General features: G+C 39.7%; 2 protein-coding genes and 1 long non-coding RNA gene across 4 annotated transcripts in view; 2 read left to right on the forward strand and 1 right to left on the reverse strand.

The window, feature by feature from the left end:
• enah (ENAH actin regulator) overlaps positions 1-14034 on the forward strand; it is a 53985-nt gene extending 39951 nt beyond the window's left edge. The window contains 11 exon segments of the mRNA XM_046836182.1: positions 2453-2566; positions 2569-2934; positions 2937-3122; positions 4369-4697; positions 4859-4998; positions 5413-5461; positions 5544-5595; positions 5743-5809; positions 10738-10822; positions 10941-10998; positions 11480-14034. Coding sequence (XP_046692138.1) covers positions 2453-2566; positions 2569-2934; positions 2937-3122; positions 4369-4697; positions 4859-4998; positions 5413-5461; positions 5544-5595; positions 5743-5809; positions 10738-10822; positions 10941-10998; positions 11480-11517 — 1484 coding nt within the window. The 3' untranslated portion in view covers positions 11518-14034.
• Positions 13642-15035, reverse strand: LOC124376958. The gene is made up of 2 exons (XR_006924031.1): positions 14449-15035; positions 13642-14351 (listed from the first exon to the last, which is right to left on the reverse strand). It is a non-coding gene; the product is annotated as an uncharacterized LOC124376958 (long non-coding RNA).
• A 919-nt stretch (positions 15036-15954) lies between these two features.
• On the forward strand, positions 15955-23932 carry lbr (lamin B receptor). Of its 2 annotated transcripts, none has more exons than XM_046836875.1 (14): positions 15955-16120; positions 17890-18060; positions 18163-18342; positions 18658-18735; positions 19360-19531; positions 20055-20251; positions 20563-20617; positions 20703-20897; positions 21008-21111; positions 21241-21366; positions 21834-22002; positions 22107-22187; positions 22276-22398; positions 22500-23932. In XM_046836875.1, exons 2-14 carry the CDS (start codon positions 17896-17898, stop codon positions 22658-22660), a joined length of 1806 nt encoding a protein of 601 aa, XP_046692831.1. In that variant the 5' UTR covers positions 15955-16120; positions 17890-17895; the 3' UTR covers positions 22661-23932. The 2 variants fall into 2 exon arrangements, with proteins under 2 accessions (XP_046692831.1, XP_046692832.1); XM_046836876.1 differs by lacking the exon at positions 15955-16120 and adding an exon at positions 16235-16331.
• The last annotated feature ends 3686 nt before the right edge of the window (positions 23933-27618 follow it).

Below are 27618 nucleotides of genomic sequence, written 5' to 3' on the forward strand. Positions count from 1 at the left end.
CAAGTAAACCTGGGAAGTCTGCCTGTGTTGTTCTGGGCTGCTCTTTTAACTTTGTAGCAATGTTTGTAGACATTGTTGATTTTATGCCCCCATGGGACTGGTTTAGGGCTGCAACTAACCATTATTTTGATTAATCGATTACCATCAACCAAAAACTCTAGTTCAGGGTATTTATATGTAAAAGTGTACTTTTATACATAAAGCCACATATTGAGTTTAACTGACTTTAATTTAGACCTTTTAAAGCTTATAGTGCTGCTTGTTGAGGAGTGTATGGGGGAATTTCTTCTTTGAACAAATTCACTCATGCTGGGGGTTTTCTTTTTGTAAATAATAAAATAAAGAAAAAAGAATTCGAGCATACAAGGTGTAAGTTGTGTAAATTGTTTTTAATGATAATTGCAGATGGCAAGTTAAAATACATACATCTTTAGTTGTGACGATATCAGCATCTAGAATATAATTCATTGAATTTTGTATAATAATTAAATCATATATGCATTAATTAAATATACAAACATGGTAAAAAAGCATTTAAATGTAGTAATACTGCATGACTCACGTTTGAAAACAGAAAAATTAACTGTTGTAGACAAATGCTATAAAAAGTGAATGGAACGGAGAAAACACACTGTTCAATGTATCTACTAATTAGTAGTAGGTAACATTTACTGAATATTGTTGACCTTGTAGACTATTACTTTCCAATTTTTTCTATGCATTAAGATGAAATATATATATATATATATATATATATATATATATATATATATATATATATATATATATATATATATATATACACAGTGGAACCCGCTTATCTCGACCTCGGTTATCTCGACAACCCTATTAATTTGATGTTTTTGAAGTGGAACCGCCAAATTCTCGCTTTGTCTAAGCATTTTTTATCGGTTATGTCGATTCTTTTATGTCGCCGAACCCTGATATCTCGAGCACAAGGGGGGAAAAATTTGCCATTTAACATCGGTTATCTCGGTGCAGCCGCAGAAGAACTCGCGGAAGTGGCGGAAAAATCAAGTCTTACAGATGCTACAAGTGTTGTATTGTATACTGGTGAATCTCTGCTGTTAGTTAGTGCACATATGCCTTTTGTTGTTAAATGTTATGCGATGAACGGGAGGCGAAAGCCGCGCTTGGCGGCGCGGAACGTGGGATGAGCAGCAAAAGCATAGAATGAACAACGGCAGGATCGTGGGGGAATCCGCGGTGCGCTTTGGGAAGAAAAGAGCAGCCGTTGAGAGAGTGCCGGTGAGAAGGCACGTACCGGGATACACATGAGCGATAACAACGACCGCCGTGAACCAACATATACCAACAATAACGGACAGTGAGAGTGTGGAAGTTTAAATTGGAGCTGGTGATGATGATAAACGAGCACCATATGTGCGCGATTGAAGCACAAGAGAAGCTTCAGAGAAAGCGGCCGAGAAAGAACCTGACACGCCGAAGGGGGCGAAGGGGGCGTGGCAGGTGAATTCCTGACAGATAAACATGTACTGTATGTATTTTTATAGCATGCCTTAATCAAACAAATCGCGGCAACGCTGTTGTGAAAAAAAAAACCTTCAAAAACCCGTGCATGCACATTCTCATTTATTAACGCACATCATGTACATAAAGAAATTTCAAGCACGTTAATATATTGCCGCCATTTTGATTTTCGTTTATCTCGATCATCGGTTATCTCGATATCTTTTTGGCAACCCCCTAGGACATCGACATAACTGGGTTCCACTGTGTGTGTATATATATATATATATATATATATATATATATATATATATATATTATAATATAATATATATATATATATATATATATATATATATATATATATATATATATATATATATACATCTTAAATATATCTCATCTTATAGATATATATGCGCAGAGCCGACACACAATCCAATCCAATCCCCCCCTCCGTGTAAAATCATGGGCAACATAGTATCATTATGAATTTCCAAAATGTGATATTTGTAGATGTTACTATTTAGGAATACCCTGAAATGTTTGTTTTTGATAGGTTGGTAGATGGCATGGAGTGAATGGTTAACCGATACATAACTCACATGCATTGATTAGCTCCACTAATCTACAATGAGGCGTGCTTTTAGGAGTTAGACCAGTGATCCTTTCAGGTCCTGGCTCCAGAAAGTGCTGAATGAGAGGCCCCACATCTTTTCATCTACTTGACTTGCCTTGTATGTTCAGACTGATCCATAGTTTGAAGATGTTGATGAGTTTATCTAACAGATTGTACTAATTTTAACGTGTTCTAGACATAAATAAAATAATTAATGGAGATCTGGAGTTCTGTGCTGGTTTTCCTGCTTCATTTGCTCCCTTTCTCTCTTCTTTCTTTTTTCTTCCTTTCCTTTCTCTATCTTGTTTCTCACTGCACGGCTTCCTCTCCTGGTGTGTTCAGCCTTTGAAAGTACCCTCCATACCCCTCCACCTCCAGACTGCAGCAAGAGCTCTGCCTCTTCTTCACCTGTATCCCCTTCCACCCCCAACTATCCTCCTCCTACGTCCTCACCCTCTGTAGTACCACCCCCACCCCTCCCCTGCGCCACTCTGCTTCTCGTTTTGCCACTTCAAAAGGCTCCGCCTTCCACCCAGTCCTACCTCATTATGCCACCATCCCCCGGCGGCATCCAACTCAGCCCACACCCACAGCTCTGCCTCCTGCCCCAACTTCCAAAACAGTGATCTGCCAGTCCACTAATTTCACCCCATTGCCGCCATCGCCTCCAGTCATGATCAGCAGCCCCCCTGGCAAAGCCACCGGTCCGCGGCCTGTCATCGCTGTTCCAGTCTCCAGCCCTCTTTTCTCCTCATCACCCACAGCGCCCAATGGGCCTCCAGTCAACACTCAGTATCATGCTTCTTCTCCAATCTTGAGCCATCCCCTTCCACCACCCCAACTCCACCCCTTTCGTCACATTGCTTGCCCCATTTCACCACCCCCATTACCCCCTATGTGTCGTGTTCATCCACCCAGCCTCCTGTTGTCCCCTCTCCTTCTACAGCCTGCCCTGCCAATGCTGATTGCTCTGTAAACTCGGTGCTGGGAGACTCCTCTGCTCCAGAACCGGGTAAGGCCTCTTCTCTCTGTCTCTCTGCCTCCACTAACCCACTAAACCAAGAAGGGGGTTCCAAGCGCTTGAGTAAAAGGCTGCATTGAGGCTGCTGTTTGGTGCTTTTCCTGGATCAGAATGGTTGTTGTCTGGGTAGCTTGGTTGTCTCACACGCCTCTCAATTGGTCAGATCATCAGTTTAACCTGATGCTAAATGATTAAATGATAACCATCTATTTGCTAGATGTCTGTGTGTGGATTAGAATGGCATTGGGTTTTTTGTCTCTCATAAGGGTTGTCAGTGTCTAACATTTCTGAATAGTCTCAGAAGCCATTAGTAACTTTTTTTCGTTTATTTTCACTATTAAATGTGATGGATGTCAGTTGTCATGCTTTGTTGATAAGCCTGTTGGACCTGGTAGACATGTACATCATGTATGTTTTGCTGCCATTGCCGTTTAAATCAGAACACCTAAAAACATAAGAATCGCGCAGCATTTTCATCGAGCTAATGTAGCTGTTTCATGTATCTGTTGCTGTGAATAGTGTTTTATCCTTTTGTATAAAGTTTGCAGTGCTTAAACGGATTTAAATATTTTTAAGGAATTAGAATGCATATGCACACGCATTCTGAATTGAGCTTTATTTATCATAATAATGTGTAACGCTTGCATGTTTAATCAAATTAATTACGACCACTTGCAACAGATTAATATGTAAGCATAGCGCCAGTGTTTTGACATGAACACAAACAATAATGTGTTTACAAGGACTGATTGATTTCATAAAGCCTTTGTAAACTAATGATCATCGATCGATTTTTGCATTTCATCACCATGAGTCCAATTTCAGCTGTCTGTACTGAGTATTAAATCAAGCTTTCATTCCACAAAAAAAATTCGCTGTTAAGTTGTACCAGACCCATCATTTAAAATGTAGAATTTTTAGTGACCATTTGAAGCTAACTTGTTTGTGTTTTTATGAAAACTTTATGAAAACATTACTTGCAGAAATAAATAACTCATGCTGGGTCGCAGTAGAGCATTTTCCCTGCCCCATCAGGTATGCCAACTTGACTCAGGACTGTTTAACTATCTGATTTGTAGAATAAGGTGGATTAAAGCAGGAGAGACACTTGACCACAGGGCTGGGGTATGTGCTTAAAGCCATTAGGAGTTTTAAAAAAAAGCTGTTTGTGTGAAAATCAAGTAGCTGTAAATCATTCTTTGCTGATTCTAATCGCTCTTTCTCCCCCTTTCCACAGACTCATTGCAGGCCGTCCCCACCCTGCCTCCTCCACCCCCTCTCCCACCTGGCTCCACTGTGACCTCAACTTCTGTTGGAGCCCCTTTCCCCCCAGGTCCACCTCCACCTCCTCCCCTCCCAACTACACTTACATCCACAGGTCCGCCTCCTCCCCCTGGACCACCTCCACCTCCCTCAGGACAGGCTCCACACCCTGCTCCTCCCCCACCTCCAGCACCACCTTTGCCCTCTGGTCTTTTTACTCCTTCACCTACTGGTGATGACAACAAACCCTTATCTGGGCTGGCAGCTGCCCTAGCAGGAGCCAAGTTACGGAAAGTGTCCAGGGTAATACTTATCACATAATTCTAAACAATCATTCAAGTATAATAACACTAAGTCTGTGCATGGAAGTTTCATCATCCTTTACTTCTATTCACCTCAGATATATTAGTAACATGGTGTATAGTTACAGTGACATTAGTCACATGCTGTGTGTCCTGTCGTAGAGTGAAGAGTCCTGTAATGCAGCAGTTGCAGGTGTGGCGGCCTCCAGTGCTGCCAAGACTGAGGCCACTCGTGGCAACAATCCTCTGCCTGGAGGAGGAGGAGGCCTCATGGAGGAGATGAGTGCCCTTCTGGCCAGAAGGTACATAAATGTTCTTGCATAGTGGAATTTGAAGTGTGGTTAAAAAGTAAATGTGTCAGTGGTAGTAGTGCAGCGGCTTGTATGCCGGACTCCATTACTGAATATTAGAGAGCATTGCTGGAGCTAGTACAGGTTACTGAGCTATACATCATGATGAGTGGATTTTAGATGTCTGTACTTTTCTTCATTAGAGGAGAATAAAAGTGGATCGGGTAATTGAGATGGCACCATGGAAAACTTGCATTATTGCTATGAATATGGGGTCCTTTGAAATTTTTTTAATAGAAAAATTTGTCCTTTATTTATTTATTTATTTTTACTAACAATTTCCTAGGTTTTTCCCCCTTTAAGTGTCATTGGATTTGTAAAAACTACAATATGGTATATGATTTAGTTTTTTTGCTTATGATGCAGAAGAAGAATTGCGGAGAAAGGATCATCACCAGAGCCTGAGCAAAAAACGGTGAGTCTACACACTGTAAAGTGCATATAAAAACAAGGGTTTTCTTGGTACTAAACTTGACTCCTGCTTCTTTGTCCAACAGGAAGAAATAGAAGCAACCGTTACTCCGAAACTGTCGGCTTGTAACACACCAGGTAAGAAGTGCAACAGTGTGAATTTGGTTACTGGAGTCATGAAATTGGTTGGTGGTTGCATGTTTACAATGGATCTTAAAAAAAGTGTTCCTGAAAAGTCTGTGTATATTCTTTTTCTTTCTTCTTCTTTTTTTATTTTCTCTCCAGACATGCCCAGAAAACCATGGGAAAGGACAAACACTATCAACGGTAGCAAATCACCAGTTATTGGAAGGTAGGACCCAACACACATGCCTTCATGACCAAGTTGTGTGACTGCACATGACCTCTCTAGAGGGGTTTCATTTAAATTTCCACACATTACTATGGGCTGTAAGATTAGAATGCAGCCCAGGCATGTTTGTCTGACTGCATCTGCTTTCTCTTGTGCTGTCACAAGGCCGCATAGCAGAACATGGGGCTAGGCTTGGACGTGCTTTTAAAACGGTGTTGTTGTATTATTAACCATGCTTGTTGTTTGTCTATGCACATACACATTACCGTCAAACACCCATGTGGCGACCGAGTCTCAAAATGATTATTGTACAGCTCAGTAGGATTTTTACCAGAACTGAAAACTTCATAGTCGATACGTGCTTGTAATTTTAAACCTTATGTAACCCGTCTGTCCTGCTCTGTACAGAACACACACCCTTGGTGATGCCGGGATTTGAGCTCATGACCTTCCTTTTAGATGTCTAACAGCTTAACCTCTTTACCACTGACCCACCACTTCCCTTTACTGAACAGCTATTGAATGTTTCGTGTGGATAAAGTATGGCTAAGAATCCACTATTTCTACACTCGTGTTTTGTACCTAATATATCTTTGATTGTTCTGTGTCGTGTAGGTTAAGGTATTCAGGATAAGCTGTTTAGAACAGGTATTCAGAACACTAAGCTGTTCAGGGAGGTGGTAGCGCAGTGGTTAAGACATTGGCCTTTGGATCGGATGGTCACAGGTTCAAATCCCACAACCACCGAGCTGCGACTGCTGGGCCCTTGGGCAAGGCCCTTAACCCTCCCCTGCTCAGTTGTGAGTCGCTCTGTATAAGGGTGTCTGCCAAATGCTATAAATGTAAATGTATTGCGATACATAATAGCAGTATAGGTATTATCTAGGGTTATGCAACAGGAACAGATTGACCTGCAACTTCATGATTCATAACTAAATCTGTTTAGAAAATCATAATGAAGACAGATTTGCATACTAGTCTGTAGTTGTATTTGTACTTCCTGGTTTAAACAGGATGCTCCAGGAAGCTATTTGCAGCCGTATTAAAGTTTCATTTCTTGAATTCTGCAGCAAGGCAGACACAGAAACTGCTGTAAATACAAATAAAAAGTGGTGTATTAATTCACCTCCTTACACTGAAACACTGTACATGGTGTCTCACTCGCACTGTCCTGACCAGCTAGTCTCTTTATTCTCGCAGACGGGATGCACCATGGGGAAATCAGATGAGCACTGAAAAGTTCTGTGATTCCTTAAACAGGTAGACAAGCCGAGCCAGTTTGGGATCTCTTTGTTGTTTTTTGTGCTGCTCCTGCTCTCTGTAGTTTGAGAGATGGTTCCGCGGGTGTCTTCACTTTACTTTCAGGCGCACACACCTGCTAGATCTACAACAAAGTAATCACCACCCCTATATGCTGTATTCTCCCAGCACACTTAGTATTTATACTTAGTAGTATAACAAGGATTATACAAGTTATGATTCTATAAATATTGGTATTGCCTTGGGAAATGTTGAATATAAAAATCTACACCTTGTTTTTAGTGTGAAATTTCCTCTAGAGCAGGGGTGTCAAACTCAGGCCTGCGGGCCAAATCCCACGAGATCATAACAAATGTGTATTAGAGCTACCTGCCAGTGTATAGCACATATAACGCTAATACTTCAAATCCCAGAATACTTTGTTAGTGCGTTGGCACATCAGTCAAGACCGCTGAGAAAGTCAGCGTACTCAGCGCCGAGTTTACCCGGGAAATTGCCGACTTTGAAGCCCAGAAATGCAGATCTGAACTGCTCAGTAATCCGTTTGTGGTTGACGTGGAAAGTGCATCAACCAACCTCCAAATGTAGCTGATTGAACTCCAGTGTAAAGACACGCTAAATTTAAAGTACGACTCTGTGTGTGCTGCACAGTTTCAATGTTTCCTCCACGACACACTGCTCCAACTCCCTGCCCAAGCTGCTCAAATGCTCTCTATGATCGGCAGCACATATCTATGTGAGCAACTGTTCTCTTTAATAAAGATAAACAAAACACCACTCAGGAGTCTCACTGATGAACACCTTCACTCAATCCTGAGGATTTCCTCAGCTCAGAGCCTAAACCCAGAAGAGATGCCAGGGATCTGGCTTAAACCAATGTGCATCAGAGTAAATCAGAGTGTAGCAAACTGAGCTTGAATGAATATTGTCTTTATGCACTTTTTCTACTCCAAGGCATGAACTGTTAATAGTTGAAAGATTGCCTTTTTTTTAATTGAACTAAATTATTATTATTTTTGGTTGTTTTGTTGTTTGGTGGCTTGTGAAAAAAGATTTTCATTAAAAAGGTTCTGGAAAGGCTACAAATAGAGAGAGACATAAAAAACGAATAACACTGATGTGTGTTTTATTTCAAATTTAATTTCTCATGTGTTTATAATATTAAACTTTGGTTGCTCCAGATTCAATGTTTATGCAAAACTAAAGTTTGTTTTCATATGAAAAGGTTCATTACATATCTAGAAAGAAGGAAAAGCATGCAGAATTGCAGTCAATTTTTATAATAAAAATAATAAATATTGAGTTTGGCCTGCAACTTTGTCCCAGTTTTTAATTTTGGCTCACTGTGAATTTGAGTTTGACACCCCTGCTCTAGAGCATCTCAGTCCAGATAAATAAGCAGCAGCAGCAGTATACTGTCAAATGCTACATTTTCTACTTAAGGCAGTGAGCAGGGAGGCAGTGCCAAACCCTCCCAGCCGGCTTCAGAGATAAGACCCCGTGCCCTCGACACTCGCCTATATGGGCGTTTCATTTTAACTTTTCAAGTAATATTTAATATCACTCTCACAGGAGAGCTTTTTCTTTCCAAAGTCCAGACAAACTACACTGATATCTTACCATATGACTCCTAATGCAATTTTGAATAAAAAAGCAGCATGAACGTAAGTGAAATGCTGCCTGTATTTGTTCGCCTGTGTAAGCAGCATTCTTTGCATGGAATTCACTTCTCTGGGTCAATAAAGACCTTCACTGGTCTCGCCATTCATTTATCTTCCTGTTAGATGATCAGGCCATGTTGTCCCTAATCTCTGGTGATTACCTTGTTGGCATTGTGTGTATCTGGGTTTGAGAGGGCTGCTGTGTATGTGTGGGTGTGGGTGTGTGCATGCCTACACAGTACTTGCAGCAGTACTACAGCTTGGAGTGCTTTCACCCTTTTAAACATATGAATGTGAGCTGGTACTATGATATGTATCTGAGGAAGAAGCCAGTATATGAACCATATTCACTAGTTGCGTTCCAATGACACATTCTTACTTGACTGATTTGATCAACAGATCAACTTTGAAGTGCGTTACCTGCCATTTAAACCAGTTATTGTATGTACTTGTAGATGTTTAACATACAGGTGGTAGGTTTTCTTACTACATGTATTAAGTACATTTATTAATTAGCCATGGGTAGCTTGTGTCACAACCTCAGAAAGGTTAAATTATGCAAAGTTAAATTATGCTTATATGAAATTAATTAACTGATAATAACTTTTGCTGTCATGAAGAAAAGTGGATGAGTTAATTTTCCTAAGGAGAGTCCAGGGTGATAAAATCAGCAAGGAAATACAAAATTTGGAAGAACTCTTTAAGTTCTCAGCCAAACTAACTTCTCTCAGGGTAAGAAGTAAGTAAGCTTCAAGGCTCTTCTCTGTTCTTGCACTGAGGTGGTGGAATTATCTTCTCCTAGAAGTCTGAACAGCAGCGTCACTGGCCTGCGACGGGTGAAGACCTTCCTCTCCATAAAACACTTAAACTTGCACTTTTCCAGGTTTGCTTTCTCTTTTACAAGAAGAAATAAATCTTTCAACAGAGTTGAGGCTGATTGTATCCTAAGTTTGTAATCTAGAACTTTGGTACGTCTCTCTGGATACGGCCATATGCCACAAATATAAATGTAAACTCTGAGCTCCTTACTTCTGCACTGGATGATTGCTGCCAGTGGGTCTCCCATCTCCATTTTGGACTATTTTTCTCTGTGCAAATTGCATTTATTGAGATTATTTTTGCTGATGCCTTGTTTCCATTTAGATTTTTCTACGATGGATGTTTTACTATGTTTTGAATTGAACACTTGGCTTTCCACTTTTTTCAGCACAGCTAAAGTTATCATCAGTTAGTGTTCAAATTATTATGGGTTTTTTAATTTTATTTATTTTCTTCTGTGGGGGGGGGGAGTCGGACGCCCCAAATTGTGGTTACTATTAGTGTTAGCAAGAAAACCTACAGCCAGTATGATACATTTAGGGTCGCTTTAAAAACCTGGAAATTGAAATCATGAATTTAGAGGCAATTCCTCTTCTATGTACCAGGTTTATTATTTAACCAGGCAGAAGTTTTTTTAATTGGCCTCGTTCAGTGTAAGTGCACACATTAAGGATTTTAATTATGATATTTGACAATTGGGGTGCATGCAAACATTATTTTTATTTTTTGGTCATGCTAAAATAAACAGCATGCCTTAAAGAGGGTGTCTTTTTTTTAATGTAATTAAAAAAAAGAAACAATTATGTTATTGGCCCATTGCTTTAGTTCTGTGAATTACACCTGAGTTATGGTTATAGTTTGCAAATGGATATATTTATTAATACATAATCAGTAGCTCAGGCCAATCTAATATTTTCTAAAATAACCATTTAGAATAAACAAATATGTGAACGGAAAAGACTTGTGTAGTTTGTATTTAAGGTCTGTTACCTGCATGCTGCATGTCATTCCTGAAATCTCAGCCCCAGCAGATTGGTGGGATTCCAACGTATGTTCTCTGAGTGTTCCAGCTAAATCATGTTGTGGAAAATGTTTAAACTTTCCACTATTAACATACTGCTGATTAGAATTGATTTTATGTTTCTGTGGCTTTCGTTCAACCGACATGCTGTTAATTTGTTTTCTCAGGCCAAGGTCTACACCCACTCCTACTGGATCCCTAAGTGCCAACGGAGTGCCAACAGAAACGCTGGACTACGACAGATTGAAACAGGTCATTCATCTGTTATTAACCAGTAACAAAATCTTACATATGTTTTTAAGGTACAGGGCTTTAAGTAGAGTTACTCTGTTCCTCAATGACCATAAAAAAAGATTTATTTATATTTCAGGACATTTTGGATGAAATGAGAAAGGAACTGTCAAAGCTGAAAGAAGAACTTATTGATGGTAATTTTTTCTGTGTGTAGTATCAACATATCAGTAGTTTAGTTTTATTTAAGAATAATGTTTCTGACATACATTTAATTTCCACATGTCCTTTCATAAAACATGCACAAATGTGAATACACTCGATTGAAAGTATACCAAACAGTTGATTTAATATATATTAAATCATTCAAAATAAATTATTTACACCACTTCTAGCGTAATACTTGATGAGGTTGCTCATTGATTAAGATGTTGGACTTTTAATCAGAAACTCATGGGTTTAAATCTCAGTGCTGCCCAGGCTGCCCCGCTGTGCCCTTGAGCAAAGCCCTCAACCTTCACCTGCTCAGTTATATTCTGAACGATGAAATTCACAATTTAAATCTTTCTAAATTATAAACTGAGAAATCAGTTAATTTTTCAGACATGGAATATGAAACTTGGTAATAATAATAATAATGTCGATGATGATGAGTCCTCTATTTTGTCTGTGTTCCAGCGATCAGGGAGGAGTTGGGCAAGTCCAACTCTGCATAGGAGACCATGACTCCCCAGTTCTTTCCCAACCATGGTCCATCACTCAAGGCCAGCTTCAGTTCTGACACTTTCTAAATATAAAAAAAGCAGTGGGAATGGACATTTTTACATTTTAAACTGGTGGTGATAACAGTAACCATGTTAATTCTGAAGAAGCGTTTGATGGCGATGCCATTTTAGGGCTACAAGTACCGAGGTGATATGCCATAGGTGTGATTTCGGGCGGTGTGATTTTCCCTCCATGTTCCAGCTATGGTGCAGGGACGCAGCTTTTTTTTTTTTTTTTTTTTAAAGAAGTGACTGTCAATATGCAAAAGATTACTTATAGATTATAGAAAGATGAGCAATCACTATTGAGGAGGTGAAAAACACAACCTATTTCTGAACTCTATACTGTATTAATCATCAAAGAGTGACTGTATTTTTCAGCAGATGGAGGTCAAAAGTTGGCACGTTTTCTTAGTAAAGTAAAGGCCAGACCTGTTTGTTCAGATTAGCAACAGGTAGCGCGTAGCTTAGCCTAGCTTAGCTTTGCACTATTGAGGAAAGCATTTAAAGTCAGGCCAAACAAGCAACTGAAGGACTGGGTGTAGTTTCTTGTTGCAGGACTTTGTAAAGCTCGTCTTCCTGATATCATTATAATCCAAGTATGTACTTTCACAACAAAACTAGCTATTCTTCAGCTCATTTAATGACGTCTATTCTAATATATTCAATGGCCATACGAAGTAGCTTAGTCATGCAATTTTGGGATAGTCCACAATGGTTTCGGGAATTACCCACAGATGTACCCAGAGAGTACATTCATAGATGAATGTTCTAAAGTTTCTCATACACCACTGTACTACATTGGTCACCTGTGTCTTGTATGTGAGGGATAATGGTTCGGAATGATCGGGTGAAATAATGCCTCTCTACTGTAAATCATTGTAGCTTTTTACCAAATCCTCTCAGTCAAAGTGATGGGTGTATGCCAATATCAACAAGACGGCATCTGTAGATAGTGCTAAGAACAGCTAGCAACTTTTTTTTTTCTCCTTTCTTCTTTTTCCTGGTCCACTGCAGGCTCTTCTCTTTTTTCGTTTGATTTTAGTGCATGTCTTGTTCTGAATGCTATGGGAAATCTTGCTGCCACGAAACAGAAATCGTTTATTGTTTTCAATTTATAAGCAATAAGTGTAGCACTGACACTCCTCTCCTCCCCATGTCCTTCTTTACAGTCATCATTTATTACCCCAGTTGTGAATGAGTGAGGGAGAGTTTTTAATCTGCACACATGGTTTTTGTCTAATAAACTGTAAACATGGACAACCTGTTTATAGCTATAATTCATTTACGCAGGTAAACGTCTCTCCTCAGACTCCCTGGAACTGTCTTTATTTTTTTAAGTTCTGGTCCTGTGGGGCTTTACTGCCTAGTGTGGATTTGGTATTTGAAGTATAAAAGCTCCATGTACAAACAGAGGTGGGAAATGAATTGACAGCATAAGACCAGTGTGACGAGACTGATCACAATTTTATTTTTATTTTTAGCTTGTAAATGTACTATTTTTTTCCCCATCACTGTAGCATTTTGTCACCATTATTGCGGTTATTTGTCCCTCTTAAATCAGTCCCCTGAACAAAACATCACTTTACCCTCCATTACTGATCATTAAACATAATTTATCAAAGAAGAAGAAAGTTTGTATAGAGACAGCATTGATTGCACTTTAATAACCTGTAAGATCAAATCATGCTACAGCTGATGATGTCATCACCTGTGTGTGTGTGTGTGTGTGTGTGTGTGTGTGTGTGTGTGTGTGTGTGTGTGAGAGTGTGTGAGAGAGAGAGAGAGAGAGACAGTCACACCAAAGTTCACCAGTAACAATCTCCAGAACACCACATTGTCCTGAGCTGCCTTTTGTTTTATGGAAGGCTGTGGACGAGGAAAGTTGCAATCGAGATTGATTTCATAAATGGATTAACCTGTTCGTGATCTTCATGGTTTGTGCCTTGTTCTGGAATCGCATTTAATATTTCGAATATTTTTTAAAAATGACTAGTAATAATGATACGACTAATCATAACCTCATTCATGTTTTACATCCTGCTTTAGTAGAAGTACAAAAGGGAGACTTTTAAGTTCTTTTAAAAGAAAATGTGCATTTATTCTTCATGCCATTTTTATTGTTACAGTATGGATTGTGTAACGTGTTTATGTTCTATGAGGTTTGGAAATGTAAAGTTTGCTGCAGTGGGGGTCGTTTGAATGATGATCTTGATGAAGGTGATGAATTGTTGACTGCATTGGCCTCAAAAAGCTGACTTCTCCATCTTCAGGAGTGGCTGAGACCAAGTCGACTTTTCAGAAGTCTGTTGGACATGATCCAACTGAATGTCCACAAAATGCATTTTATTGGTCTTTTTTCTATATTATCATTCACGTTGTACCAAACTGTTCTCATATTAATTAGACATTTCTTACATGCTAACATTGATTTGTTGTTTAAGCTAATGAAATAAAAATTGCAATACATCTGGTGGGTTTTTTTTCCTAAACAACTTTCACAAAGATGTTCAGATGACTTCTCCAGTACAGCAGGCACTGTGGGGTGTTCTGGGATGCTGTGGTTAGTATTAACCAAAAGTGCTTCAAGGAAAGACAACTGATGAATGAGTGAGGGTGATGGATGCTGAAGGCTAGATCGTCACATAACTACTGTAGCACACAACAATAAGTTGCTCAGATGCTGACAGGAATCAATCAGAAGTGGAAGCGCACAGAGTAAATGTTATGCTGGATGTGGAGCAGTCAGAGAACCCATGCTGATGCCTGCACACCACTTGGTGCTCCTGCAATAGACACATGAGCATCAGAACCTGTACCAGTGAGAAAAAAAAGAATGTGGCCTGATCTGATGAATCACGTTTTAGCGTAGACATGTCTTACCTGGGAAAGAAGGCGCCTCAGTGGAGGCAGATTAATATTCTGGGTGATGTTCTGCTGGAAAACCTGGCTTCTGGCACCTATCTATGCCTGTTACGGCTGATCTGTGGGTATTCATCTTCACGGTTCACAAATAAACACGTCTAACATTGTGTGCACTAAGACAAGACAGCAAAGTGATTAGGAGAAGGCAAGAAGGGCTATAAGTTCATCCTGATCACCTTGATCCTGTGATGGAAGCATTCTATCCTGACGGAAGTCCTCTCTTCCAGCATGAGAACGCTTCCGTCTACAGGGTACCAGTGTTTCGCTGTGGATTTCTGATATCTGCATCACGACAGCTGCGCCGCACTGCACTTTTCCTGCAAATCCGCTGTTGCATTACATCACCCGGTTTCCTTCGCTCATTTGCTGCTGCTTTGCTTGTGGCCATGGTTCATTCGCAGTAAACAGGAAGGAGGAGGGACTTCGCTGCAGAAACTTTGCAGAGCTCACAGTCAGATTCAAGCTAACATCCTGCTGAACTTCTGTCAGCGCTGATGACGTGCACGGTGTAAAGCGATCTCATGCTGTTTTGAGGGGGAACCGTGCAGGGACATGGTGTGTATAATATATATATATATATATATATATATATATATATATATATATATATATATATATATATGTATATGTGTGTGTGTGTGTATGTATGTATGTATGTATGTATATATATATATGTATATATATATATATATATATATATATATATATATATATATATATATATATATATATATATACATATATATATATAATATGTATATATATGTATGTGTATATATATAAATATATGAATATGTTCTGGATAAAGTAAAACATGGTGTGTGAAGGTCACTTGAGATCAGATGAGTAGTAAAGGTGAAACTAAAGGAATAAGTCACACTTTGCTGTTGCATTATATCCTAATGTAGATGGTGTGAATAATGTAAAGTTTCATTCAATCTGACAACAATACTGTAAAACCTTAACCACTTTAATGCTTGACTGAGGAAATGTATAATTTCTAAGCTCTGGATGAATCTAACAGTATTACAATATCTGCACACAAATGATGATGAATACATTGTACATGAAATGACTGAAATCAGATGAGGATGCAATTAATGATAAAGTAAATTATAACTGCAACACAAGTATAATGTCCTTACAACTTTCTACATCTCACTCCATTCAAGAAAAGCAAACTTATATAAATATTAACAACAGCTAGAGTTTATTAAACACATAAAACGCTGTCGGGTTTGTGAAAAAGCGCAGACGGACAGAAACAGGTTTATCTGCAGTCTTCTTGATCCTTCGGAGTTCCGCGGTTGTGTGTTCAATACTCCAAACAAGTCTGACCTCCATTTTATAAACAGAACAACGGAAACTTTACTCTGGCTCCTGATTAGTCCAGCGCGTTTAAAAATCCCCTGTCGTCCAATAAGTAAACAGTTCTTGTTTAAAACAGAATCGCGCCAGCCAATCACCGAGCTTCGCGCCTTCCTCGGCTTTGGTAGGCTGAGTGGTCGGAGAGGGAGAGCAGAGCACCAGTTTCTCTTTTACATATTCATTTATTTATTTTGGTCTGTGAATTTAAAGGGGAAATATCCAGTTTTTTGGTATTCTCGGTGAATTTTCTGCAGAAAAAAAGGTAGGAGTGATTTTCTTTCTCTCTCTCTCTCTCTCTCTCTCTCTCTCTCTCTCTCTCTCTCTCTCTCACACACACACACACACACACACACACATACACTTATTGTAGGGAAGTTGCTGAAGCGGTGTTGCGCGCGCTCGCCCGTTATCTTAAGCTCGCGTAGCGAATACATTTAAAGAGATAATTAATAACGATTTAACTTTAAACTCGGGTATGTGATTATATTATTATTAAATTTTATGTAATTAAAGTGTATTATTACCGACACTGAACTGTGACTCTCTAACCGGGATGATGAACAAGATTCAAACAATGCGCGCGCTGCTGTGTGTCAACTCGGAAATATGTTAACCGACTTGTAATAAGAAAAGAGCTTCACTGTCCCACTGCTATGTCTCACTGTCTATTTCCCTGTCTCCCTGTCCTGTCTCCTGTCTCACTTCACTTTCTCTCTGCCCGTCTCCCTGTCTCACTTTCTCTCTGCCCTGTCTCACTTCACTGTCTCTCTGCCCTATCACTTTCTCTCTGCCCTGTCTCTCTGCCCTGACACTCTCTCTCTGCCCTGTCTTACTTTCTCTCTGCCCTGTCTCACTTCCCTGTCTCAATTTCTTTCTGCCCTGTCTTACTGCCTCTCTTCACAGTCTCACTTTCTCTCTGCCCTGTCTCACTGCCTCTTCTCTGTCTCACTTTCTCTTACCTGTCTCTCTTCTCTGTCTCACTGTCTTTCTTTTATGTGTCACTGTGTCTCTTTATGTGTCACTGTCTCTTTATGTGTCACTGTCTCTCTGCCTTGACTCACTGTCTCTCTTCCCTGTCTCACTTTCTCTCTGCCCTGTCTCACTGCCCTGTCACTTTCTCTCTGCCCTGTTTCACTGTCTTTCTTCCCTGTCTCACTTTCTCTTATCCCCTGTCTCCTTTTCTTTCTGCCCGTCTCACTGTCTCTCTTCCTCTGTCTCCTTTTCTCTCTGTCCTGTCTCACTGTCTCTCTTTCCCTTGTCTCCTTTTCTCTCTGTCCTGTCTCACTGTCTCTCTTCCCCTGTCTCCTTTTCTCTCTGCCCTGTCTCACTGTCTCTCTTCCCCCTCTCCTTTTCTCTCTGCTTTGTCTCACTGTCTCTCTTTCCTGTCTCACTGCCCTGTCACTTTCTCTCTGCCCTGCTTCTCTGCTCTGTCTCACTCTTTTACTGACCCTTCTCTCTGACTCTCTCTGTCTCACTGATCTCTCTCTTTCACTTAGATCATTTCCCTCAGTGTTAAACAGAGATAAATCATGCTTAGCCCTTCTGCGTGTTTGTGTATGTGTTTTGAATAGATGACGTTTTCCCTCCTTCCAGCCAATTGGCTAAAGGAGCATCTGCTGTGTTTGGTCTTTTTCTGTTGTCTTCTGTATGAATAAGACTTCATACACACATTCTCACAGTTTGTCACATGAACCTGGTTTGGAGTAATTGTAAAATATATTCTTAAAACTTAGTTGTGTGTTTTATATTACCATCAGCTGCTGCATTATATGAGATAATAGGATCTTAAAGGAATTTGTGTTCACACATATCTTGGGATTATCACATGTGACTGTGGAAGCGTGGGTGTGTCTCACTTCAGGAGAATATATAGATAGGCGCTTTTTGAAAGTGTTTCTAGCACAAATGTTCATGAAGCGTGGAAGTCTTGGTACCATGAAGACTTAAGTACTTGATGTGAATCCATGGGGACTACTACTCCTGCAGAGACATTTGCTGACCTGGTGTTTCTTTTAATGAACTGTGCTATAGGTAGAGATGCCAATTGTGCGGTTTCAGGCCGGAGACACTGTGATGGGCCGCTGGCCCGGCAGTAACCTCTACTATGAGGTCAAAGTTCTGAGTTACTCTGCCAAGTCTCAGCTCTACACCGTCATCTACAAAGATGGCACAGAACTGGAACTGAAGGATGCAGATATTAAGGTATGTCTTCCTAGAACCTAGCACTTTTTACAAGAAAAGCTGTCTACTTCATGTGGCTGTGGAAAAATGGGTACTTGTACTTCACATCCTGTGTTTCTGTAGAGCATGACCGGATTCAGGCAGGGGTCTGGCCGCTCTCGTTCCCGCTCCCGCTCTCCTGCTCGTACTCGCCGAAGTCGTTCACGCTCTCCAGCGAGAACACCTCGCCGCTCTTCAGCGCACACCGCTGAGAGACGCAAAGACAAACTTAAAGATGTGCTGGAGGTGTGTCTCTCGCCTGTGGTAAGAACGTTCACTGCATCTAAATATATACTCTGGGTTGATTCTCTTAAAATATTTCTTCTGTTATGACAATATAAGCTCGTCAAAAATCATGTAGAATGTTTAAAAAATAGCAGTAAAGCTACTTCATCCAGGTTCCTCATATTATTATATAATACTAATCAGTACTTGGATATTAAATAAAATAATATTTATTTATTTGTATTAACTCATCTTTATAAACTGTGTTGTCTTGCTTAGGCCCAGTGTGGATCTTTATTCATTGTTTTCTTCAGTTGCACCTACAATATATTCCTCATGTTTGACTTGTTTTAGACAATGCCGCTGGTGAACAATAGCAACAATGAGCACGAAAAGAAAGAAGAGAATGACAGAGCCAGCAAAGAGGTTGAGGTGAGGATTCAGCATGTTTGTGAAGCTAGGTTTCTTTGTGAATAAAATACACATAGTTTGCAAAACGTTCTGCCTTTTCAGTGCAAAAAAAGGAAAAAGGTGTGTGTGTGTGTGTGTGTGTGTGTGTGTGTGTGTGTGTGTGTGTGTGTGTGTGTGTGTCTGTCAACTGCTGAAAAACCATCTGGGCCAGTGTTTAATACATTCTATAACAATCGGTTTAATTTAATCTCAATAGTATTCTGGTGTTTTCGTACATAGATCTATATTATATGAAAGGCAGATATATACTGTCATCTGTGTTCACCATTTAGAGGCGTAATATGCACAAAATATGGGTTTTTAAATATTTGTAACATATCAACAAATGTAACACACTTGTAATAAATAGCAAATAACACTCATTATTATGCACTTTGTTGGACATGGTGTTCACGTTCAAATCAAGAGCCTTTAACTGAATTATATGGCAAGTCACGTTATTACACACTTTAAGCTACCATTTAATTCACTATGTTTGTTTCTTTCTTTAAGTTCTACTGAAAGAGATCTTAAAAGTATTTTGGAGAAACATGTATTGATCATGTGATACAAGTGCACACCTTGTGGTTGAAATGTTTCTTACAGAGGGTAAAGGAGGAAGGCGAGAACCAGGTAAGTAGCCGCTACAATCTACGCCGCAGGAAGGACCAGGGGGAGGAGCCAACGATAGAGCAAAAGAATGCAGAGCCAGTCGTGTTGCTGGCTGCACCACAGCAGACCAGCAAGACCATCGAGCTGGAGTTTGGAGGAAGAATCGGTAAGAGGCTCGTCTTAATGTTCTAGTTACAGTGTCTCACACATACAAAGTCCACTGATGCTCACCTCTGATGTTCTTCTGATAGACGGTTAAAATAGAAGCCTGATAAAAGTGTCTTAGTAAGATCCTGGGCCATAGTCAGCTGTCAGAGCTGGAAATCAGTTGAGTAGGAAGTCTGTAGTGTAGCACATTATACAGGGACATCTTTACTATTTGCCATCTTAGATACAAAACTCTTTTTATACATGTATAAAAATGTAATTATGACTACAAAATAAACTGATCATGATCAATTCTATGATATGGAGAATATTTATTTTTCATTATCAGTAAGATGATTAATTGCAGCTCTCATATTAACTGCTGAATTGTACCATGCTTTACACCTGTCAAAAGCACATTCCCCCCCAACTGATTTATTCAAGGTACTTTTTATTCTATAACTTGTCAAGCGAAATGGGCTTCTGCTGAATTTTGAGGATTTATTTAATCGGTTATGGTTCACTCCCCTGTTCTGCTTCAGGTGCATTCTTTTTGCTGCTGCTGCTTCCTGTGGTGGTTCTGGCACTGCTTATTCTCTGTGGCCAGAAGGATTCTAGTCTCCTCAGCTTTCCTCGCATGCTTCCCCCACTTGACTCTCTGTGGGACTGGCAGGTTTTTGGCATCACACTCCTTTGGCTGCTCTTCCAGGCTGTCCTCTTCCTGCTCCCTATTGGCAAGGTATTTCCACACATCACAAGAACAGTGTGACGTGGGTCCCAGTCACGTGACCAAGAACACGGCACACCCATCTTCCCTTTCCAGCACCCTCCACCCCTCCACCTTCTCACAATTAAGGAGTGATTGTTAGCAATCCGTTATATGAAATGAGGTTTTGTCCAGTGGCTTTTGATTCATTTGCTGTTTTAAATGTTACAAGTTAAACAAGTTGAGTTACACACACATACATATACAGACACACACATACACATACCTTCATCATACATACATACAGAGAGTGAAAGGTCAGACTTGTTTTTTTGCTCCCTAAGGTTGTTAACGGAATGCCTCTGAAGAATGGAGAAACACTGACGTACAGAATTAATGGTAGGACTGTTAGGATGCAACACTTATTTTTATGGTGGAACCTTGGTGTTGCATTTTAACACACACTGGTCCTATGCTCTGTTAGGATTTTATGCACTGATCATCAGTGGTGTAGCAGTAGGCACCAGCGTATATAATGACGTGGATCTTGGCTATATCCACAATCATTTCCTCCAGTTCTACACCTCAGCCCTGCTCATCTCCATCCTCCTCAGCATCTACCTGTTTGTCCGTTCTCGCTGGACCACTGACGATGAGCGTGCTCCAGCTGGCAACTCTGGTAAATGTGTTCCGTGAAGTATAATGCTAATGTTAATATAAATTAATTTGTAAGCAATTTACAGCATATTTACAACCTTTTTAACTGTTCTTTTAAACTGTCCTGCTTAGGTTATGTGATCTATGATTTCTTCATGGGACGTGAGCTGAATCCACGAATCAAAGGTTTTGATATCAAATTCTTCTGTGAAATGCGTCCAGGACTTATTGGTTGGGTAGGCCAAAGTCTAATCATTTATATTTTATATAATAAATGGCAAACACTTAACCCTTAATTTTTGTTATGTTCATTTTATTTTTCTTGTTTTTCTACCATAATGCAAATAATGATGTGGTTTTTTTAGCTTGTGATTAACTTTGCCATGTTGCATACTGAGATGAAACTCCAGAATCTTGACACCCCGTCCTCAGCCATGCTGCTTGTGAATATCTTCCAGTTGCTCTGGGTTGCTGATGGCCTTTGGCATGAGGTAAAATTTATCTGATAGAATTATCATTTATTTACTGTCGTCGAGTCATTCTCAGTCTTACCTACACACACACACACTCACACACACCCTGTGACCCTGTAACCTATCAAATACATTGTCAGTGTTTGGGAGGTAGCAAAAATTAAGGTCTGGAGTTTGAATCCTGACCATGCCAAAGCCGTTAATGACCAGAATTTCAGGAGTTAAAAATCACAATTTAAGTGGGTGAGAAGGATTTAATCTCTTTCCACTTTAATCAGTTATGAGCCTCTGTGTGTGCAGAAGAGGGTTAGGGAGCTCTTTCTTCCTAGTGTGTTATTCTGCATAGTCAAATGAAGTGTGTATTAGACTTCACTCTCCTGCCTGGTAGTTGTTGTATGACTTGACTTTTTGGTATGAACTGGTTAAGGACGAAATGTTCTCTCTGCACAGCCATGGACAGATAACCAAATTTATCTGTATTTTAGGAGAAACTTCTAACCATGATGGACATAGTGTATGATGGCTTTGGGTTCATGTTGGCGTTTGGAGATCTGGCCTGGGTTCCATTTACTTTCACTTGTCAGTCATATTACCTTGCCAGTCACTCCAGTGACCTCTCTGTGTTTTGGATTCTGTCCATCATCTTAATGAACAGTACGTTTGTTTTCTTTAATTACTTGTAAATATGAACAAATAAAACGTTAAAATAGCTAAATACATTGTTTTAAATCATTAACACTTTTTTATAATTCTTACAGCAGTCGGCTACTACATATTCCGGAAAGCCAACTCACAGAAATTTGCTTTCAGAAGAAATCCAGACGATCCCACCGTGTCTCGTACGTATTTCCCTTATTTTCATTCATTTGCCAAAACTCTCACCATGTATGATGCATGTTACTGTTTAATCGTTCCTTATTCAATCAGATCTGAAAACGATTCCAACTGCAACTGAAAAGAGCCTTATCGCATCTGGTCTCTGGGGTTTTGTTCGCCATCCGAATTACCTCGGTGACCTCCTCATGGCTTTGGCCTGGTCCCTGACGTGTGGTGAGCGGATGGATTTGGATTCCTGCAGTTAATTGAAATGCTTTTTAACTCTCTGGTTATTTTCTATATTTTAAAGGTTTTTTGTTTTTTTACTCTTGCAGGTTTTAATCACATAATTCCTTATTTTTATGTGATTTACCTGCTCGTCCTGCTGGTCCACCGGGAGGCGCGAGATGAGCATCAGTGTAGGAAGAAGTACAGTGTGGCATGGGATCAGTATTGCAAAGCAGTGCCTTACCGTGTTTTCCCTTGGATCTACTGAGAACTCTCTCTCTCTCTCTCTCTCTCTCTCTCTCTCTCTCTCTCTCTCTCTCTCTCTCTCTCTCTCTCTCTCTCTCTCTCTCTCTCTCTCACACACACACACACACACACACACACACACACACACACACTTCCAGAGAGACATTTGGTCCATACAGAATTTCCTGTAGAGCATCTGAATGAAAATCTTAATCCTGAGAGCAAGAACACAACTGACGTGGTCTCTGGGCAGATATTTGGGTCCAAGGATAAAAAAGTAATCAGAATTTTTTGTAAAAAAGATATTAGAATCTCACCCCAGTTCAATGCTCTTCTCTGTACATAGATGTACATAAATGTTTTTTACTTAAGCAATTTTTAATCACCTTCTATAACCAATTTGTTTTGCCTTTAATTTCTTGGTGTAATTCTCTTAAACGTACACTTTAATTCATTTTGTATATTATGTTTGATGGGATATTGATTTAATGATTGTTTTTTTTTTATTATTCTTCATTTTTGTCCCTGTATAGTAAAAACAGTTATGCTCAGGACCATTGCTTTTATGAGAATTTGTTTTTGTTTGAATTATTTTTGATTGAAGTTCTTATTTAAGGCAGATTGTTTTAAAATAATTTTTAACTGATCTGTGCAAAGATGTTTGTTTAAGCCAAATGCTTTTAAAGAATTTTCATATTCTTTATTTTATTTTACATTTTGTTCTGTGACAGTAACTAGTGCTTTGTTTTCTGTAACATATAACGCATGGCAGGAGAGATCACATCACTGTTCATTTGTACTTTAAAACTTTGTTCTTCAGTACAAATACTCTGAGTATTTCAGTGTCCAAAGTCTACTTGATAAAGAGAGTAAATCAGGCTGATTAAATGTGAAATAAATTGCCATGATGTTTGAAATATAGATTGTAATGACTTGGCAAAAAGGTTTAAAATGTAAGAAACAATTTGCACAGAAGAGTTTTATTACTTAACCTGTAGTTTCTTAATAAAATGGGTTGATCAGAATACTGGGTTGTGTTTAACAGCTCAATGTTTCATTAACTGCAAATTATTTTCATTCATGCACATTTGAACCTTTTTATTCTTATTTGATGATCTTTAATTATTGCTGTTGCTTTCTTTTCCTTAACCATTGTCTTTTGGCGAGTTGAAAAGCGCTTGTGAAATGTTCTGTTTGTTCTTTGGGTAAATGTCACAAGGAGTTTTTTAGACAGTAAAAAGCAGATGTTGCATTGGATTTTTTTGCCAAAAAATAAAATATTTTGTGTAGCCTACTTGTTTTATTTTATTCTCAGGAAATTAAACATTTCCAGAGGTTTTTTTTTATATTGCTACAAATCTTTTCACAGAGAGATTTATGAACATAGTCACCTTAAGTGCACCTTAAATGCCTATTTGTCTCCTGATTTAGACCAAACGCTAGCACACTGCTCTGGCCGCCAGGCGTCAGTAGTGCGCTGCGGCTGACTTTACCACACACACACACACACACACACACACACACACACACACACACACACACAGAAAGTGGCAGGGGTTGGTTCTTATCAATAACATTGATAAGAAGAAATGGTTTTATTCTTATCGATAACAAAATTGTAAGTAAATAAACAAATGGGTTCAAAACCTAATCAATATTTACTGTGAGTACCCTGTGCCTGCAAAACAGCTAAGTTCTAGGTACATTTGCATTTTTTGAAGGAAGCAGGTGGATTGTTTCAAACATCGAGGAGAACTAAGCACAGGTCTTCTGTGGATGTAGGCTGCCTCAGATCCTTCTGTCACTTCATGTAATCTCAGACAGACTTTATGGTGTTGAGATCAGGACACTGTCTGGGCCAAATCTATTACTTTCTGGACTCCTTGTTCTTCTCTATGCTGAAGATAGTTCTTAATAACATTAGCTTTATGTTTCGGGTCTATCAGATTCCTCCCTGATGGAATGATGAATAATTATTACTCAGCATTGAGGACAACATTAATCCTGACCAAATCTCTAAATCTTTGGCAGAAATGCAGCCCCATACTTGCAAGGAGCCTCCACCATGCTTTACTGTTGCCTGCAGAGACTCATTATTGCATCGCTCCCCAGTCCTTCTGTGTTCTGCTACCCCAGTTGCTGTTTTTAAACACTGCCATAAACATTTTCTGTGTATGTGTATATATATGTATATATGTATATGTATGTATATATACATATATATTTAGATATCCTTATATCTTTATTTATCTGCCTTCTTTTTCTTACTATATTTTTATTTAAATGTTGTTATTATATTTATATTTTTATTCCCCTTTTTACCCTATTTTATTCCCTCATGCCGGACCGTCGTTAAAAGCATTTCACTGCATGTTGTACCCTGTATGTATGTGTATGTGACAAATAAAATTTGATTTAGATTTTTTTTTTTTTTTTTTTATGCATAATTAAATCACGTATCCTTATTTCCAGTAGACAGTAGATTGGTATATCAGGATCCAACTGGTTTCCTCCAAGTTCTTTGCTAATGGGCTGCTCTACATCTTCTGGTGTTGAAGGGAAGTAAGCAGTCTTTCATCTGCAGAATTAAGTTTCCAACCACTGCATCATAAACCCTTATATATATTTTCTCATTAATTTACACACAGTACCCCATTGTGACAAAGTTAAAACAGAATTTTTACTCAGAACTTAGTAGAGGCAGTTGAGTAGGGTTTTTTTGGGGGTATGATGCAACAAGCAATGCACACCTTTGGTTGGATGGGAAGCATCAGTGTACAGCCACTTTCAGGTCTCCCCAGAAATGTTTAATAGGGTTCATGTCAGGGCTCTGGCTGGGCCACTCTAGAACATTCACAGAGTTGTTTCTAAGCCAATCCAGTTTTGTCTTGGCTGTAGGGTTGTTGTTATGTAGGCCCAGTCTGAAGTTCTAAACAAGATATCTCTGAAATTTGCTCCGTTCATCTTTCTCTCAACCCTGACTAGTCTCCATATCCCGCCACCATCATACTTCACTGTTGAGATGGTTTTGTGCAGGTGATGAGAGGTGCCTGATTTCCGCCAGACATGATGGCAAAAGTTCAATCTCTGTTTTATCAGAGCAAAGAATTTTGTTCCACACAGTCTGAAAGTCCAGTTGGCAAACCCCAGTAGGCTTCCATGTGCTTTGTAGTGAGGAGAGGCTTCCATCTAATCAAATCAAATGAAATTTTATTTATAGAGCACCTTACAGCAACCAAAAGGATCACAAGGCACTTTCCAAAAAACAACAATAGACAATAAAATATAAGAACACAATGTACATTAAATAGCAGTTGAATCAGGGGCTACGTGTTAAAAGCTTGTAAGAATAAATGAGTTTTCAACTGCGATTTAAAAACACTCAGCACAGTGACGCATTGTATGTGTGCTGGAAGTGCGTTCCACAGCTTTGGTCCCTGGACAGCAAATGACCGGCCTCCAAACTTTTTAGATTTGTATTTGAGAATGACCAGAGAGGTATGTCCAGAGGAGCGGAGAGTTCTGGCTGGTTGGTGGACCATTATTAATTCGGCGAGGTAGGCCGGGGCCAGACCATTAATGGCCTTGAACACAAACAGCAGGACCTTATACTCCACCCTGAACCGCACCAGAAGCCAGTGAAGCGAGCGGAGGACAGGGGTGATGTGTGAGCGTTTAGAGTTGTTAGAGAGAAGACGTGCTGCCGCATTTTGTACCATTTGGAGCCGATTGAGAAGTGATTGATTAAGTCCAGTGTAGAGAGCATTACAGTAGTCAATCCTCGAGCTGATGAAGGCATGTATAGCTTTTTCAAGGTCAGCTTGGGACAAAAATTATTTGACCTTGCTGAGTAGTCTTAGCTGGTAAAAGCTCGCCTTCACTACTTCACTGATCTGTTTATCGAAGTACATACTTTTGTCAAAAATAACAGCCAGGTTACGCACGGTAGGTGCAAACTGAGGTGTTATTATTCAGATGAAGGAAGTTCTGGGAAAGCCACTGTTTGATATCCTGAAGGCAATTATGGAAAGGGTCCAATGCAGAACGATTACTCAGAATCACAGGAAGATAGATCTGGAGGTTGTCAGCATAGAAATGAAATTGAACTTTGTGATTGGAGATGAGTTGACCAAGTGGCAGCATATAGAGTGAAATCAGAATGGGACCAAGAATAGATCCTTGAGGCACACCAAATGACAGAGGAGCAACCGAGGAAGAATAATCATTAAGCATTACTGAAAAAGTTCTGTTAGCACCGCAATTTAGCACCGCACCTGCAGACCAACATGTTGAAGACGAGAGATGAGGATGGCATGATCCACGGTGTCAAATGCAGCGGTTAGGTCCAGTAACACCAAAACCACAGAGCTTTTACCATCCAGGCCTTCAAGAATGTCATTATAGACCCTCAATAACGCTGATTCAGTGCTATGTCTCGACCTGAAACCAGACTGAAATGTATCACCAATGCTGTGCAGTTGAAGGTGAGGCTGGAGCAGGGGGAACAGTACCCACTCTAAAACAGCTGTTTATGAAGGAGACAAAGATGGGACCTATCATCTCAATAGCCTCTCTCAAAATCCTGGCAGGAACAGTGTCTAGAGGGTAGGTGGTGGGCTTCAACTTGTGGACAGCTTTTTTGAGGTCCACAAGAGTAACTGCATCAAAGTTCTCTAGCACACATTGCGCTGCACAAGTAGACATGGCAACAGCTTGTGTAATGGTTGTGTAACGACTTGTGTAATGGTTTGCCTAACAGACAAAAAACTTGTCCAAAAAATGCTGCATGTGTTGCATTGCATGTGCTTACAGAAACGTTATTCAAGGCAACGGACACCGGATTTATGACAGAATTGATAGTGCTGAATAAAATTCCAGGGCGGTGGCTATTGCTATTAATGAGAGCAGAAAGGTACTGTCCTTTAGCTTCCTTCAGTGCACTCTGATAGGTCTCTAAACATCTCCAGTGACACCTGCAGC

Source organism: Silurus meridionalis, chromosome 23 (genome assembly GCF_014805685.1).
Source record: "Silurus meridionalis isolate SWU-2019-XX chromosome 23, ASM1480568v1, whole genome shotgun sequence".
Classification (NCBI taxonomy): domain Eukaryota; kingdom Metazoa; phylum Chordata; class Actinopteri; order Siluriformes; family Siluridae; genus Silurus; species Silurus meridionalis.

Excerpts from the sequence above, each read along its gene's own strand:
- lbr (XM_046836875.1), top strand. The coding sequence starts at position 17,896 with ATGCCAATTGTGCGGTTTCAGGCCGGAGACACTGTGATGGGCCGCTGG. Across the intron at positions 20,618-20,702 it reads ACTGACGTACAGAATTAATG|GATTTTATGCACTGATCATC; the intron begins GTAGGACTGTTA and ends ATGCTCTGTTAG. Across the intron at positions 21,367-21,833 it reads CTGATGGCCTTTGGCATGAG|GAGAAACTTCTAACCATGAT; the intron begins GTAAAATTTATC and ends TCTGTATTTTAG.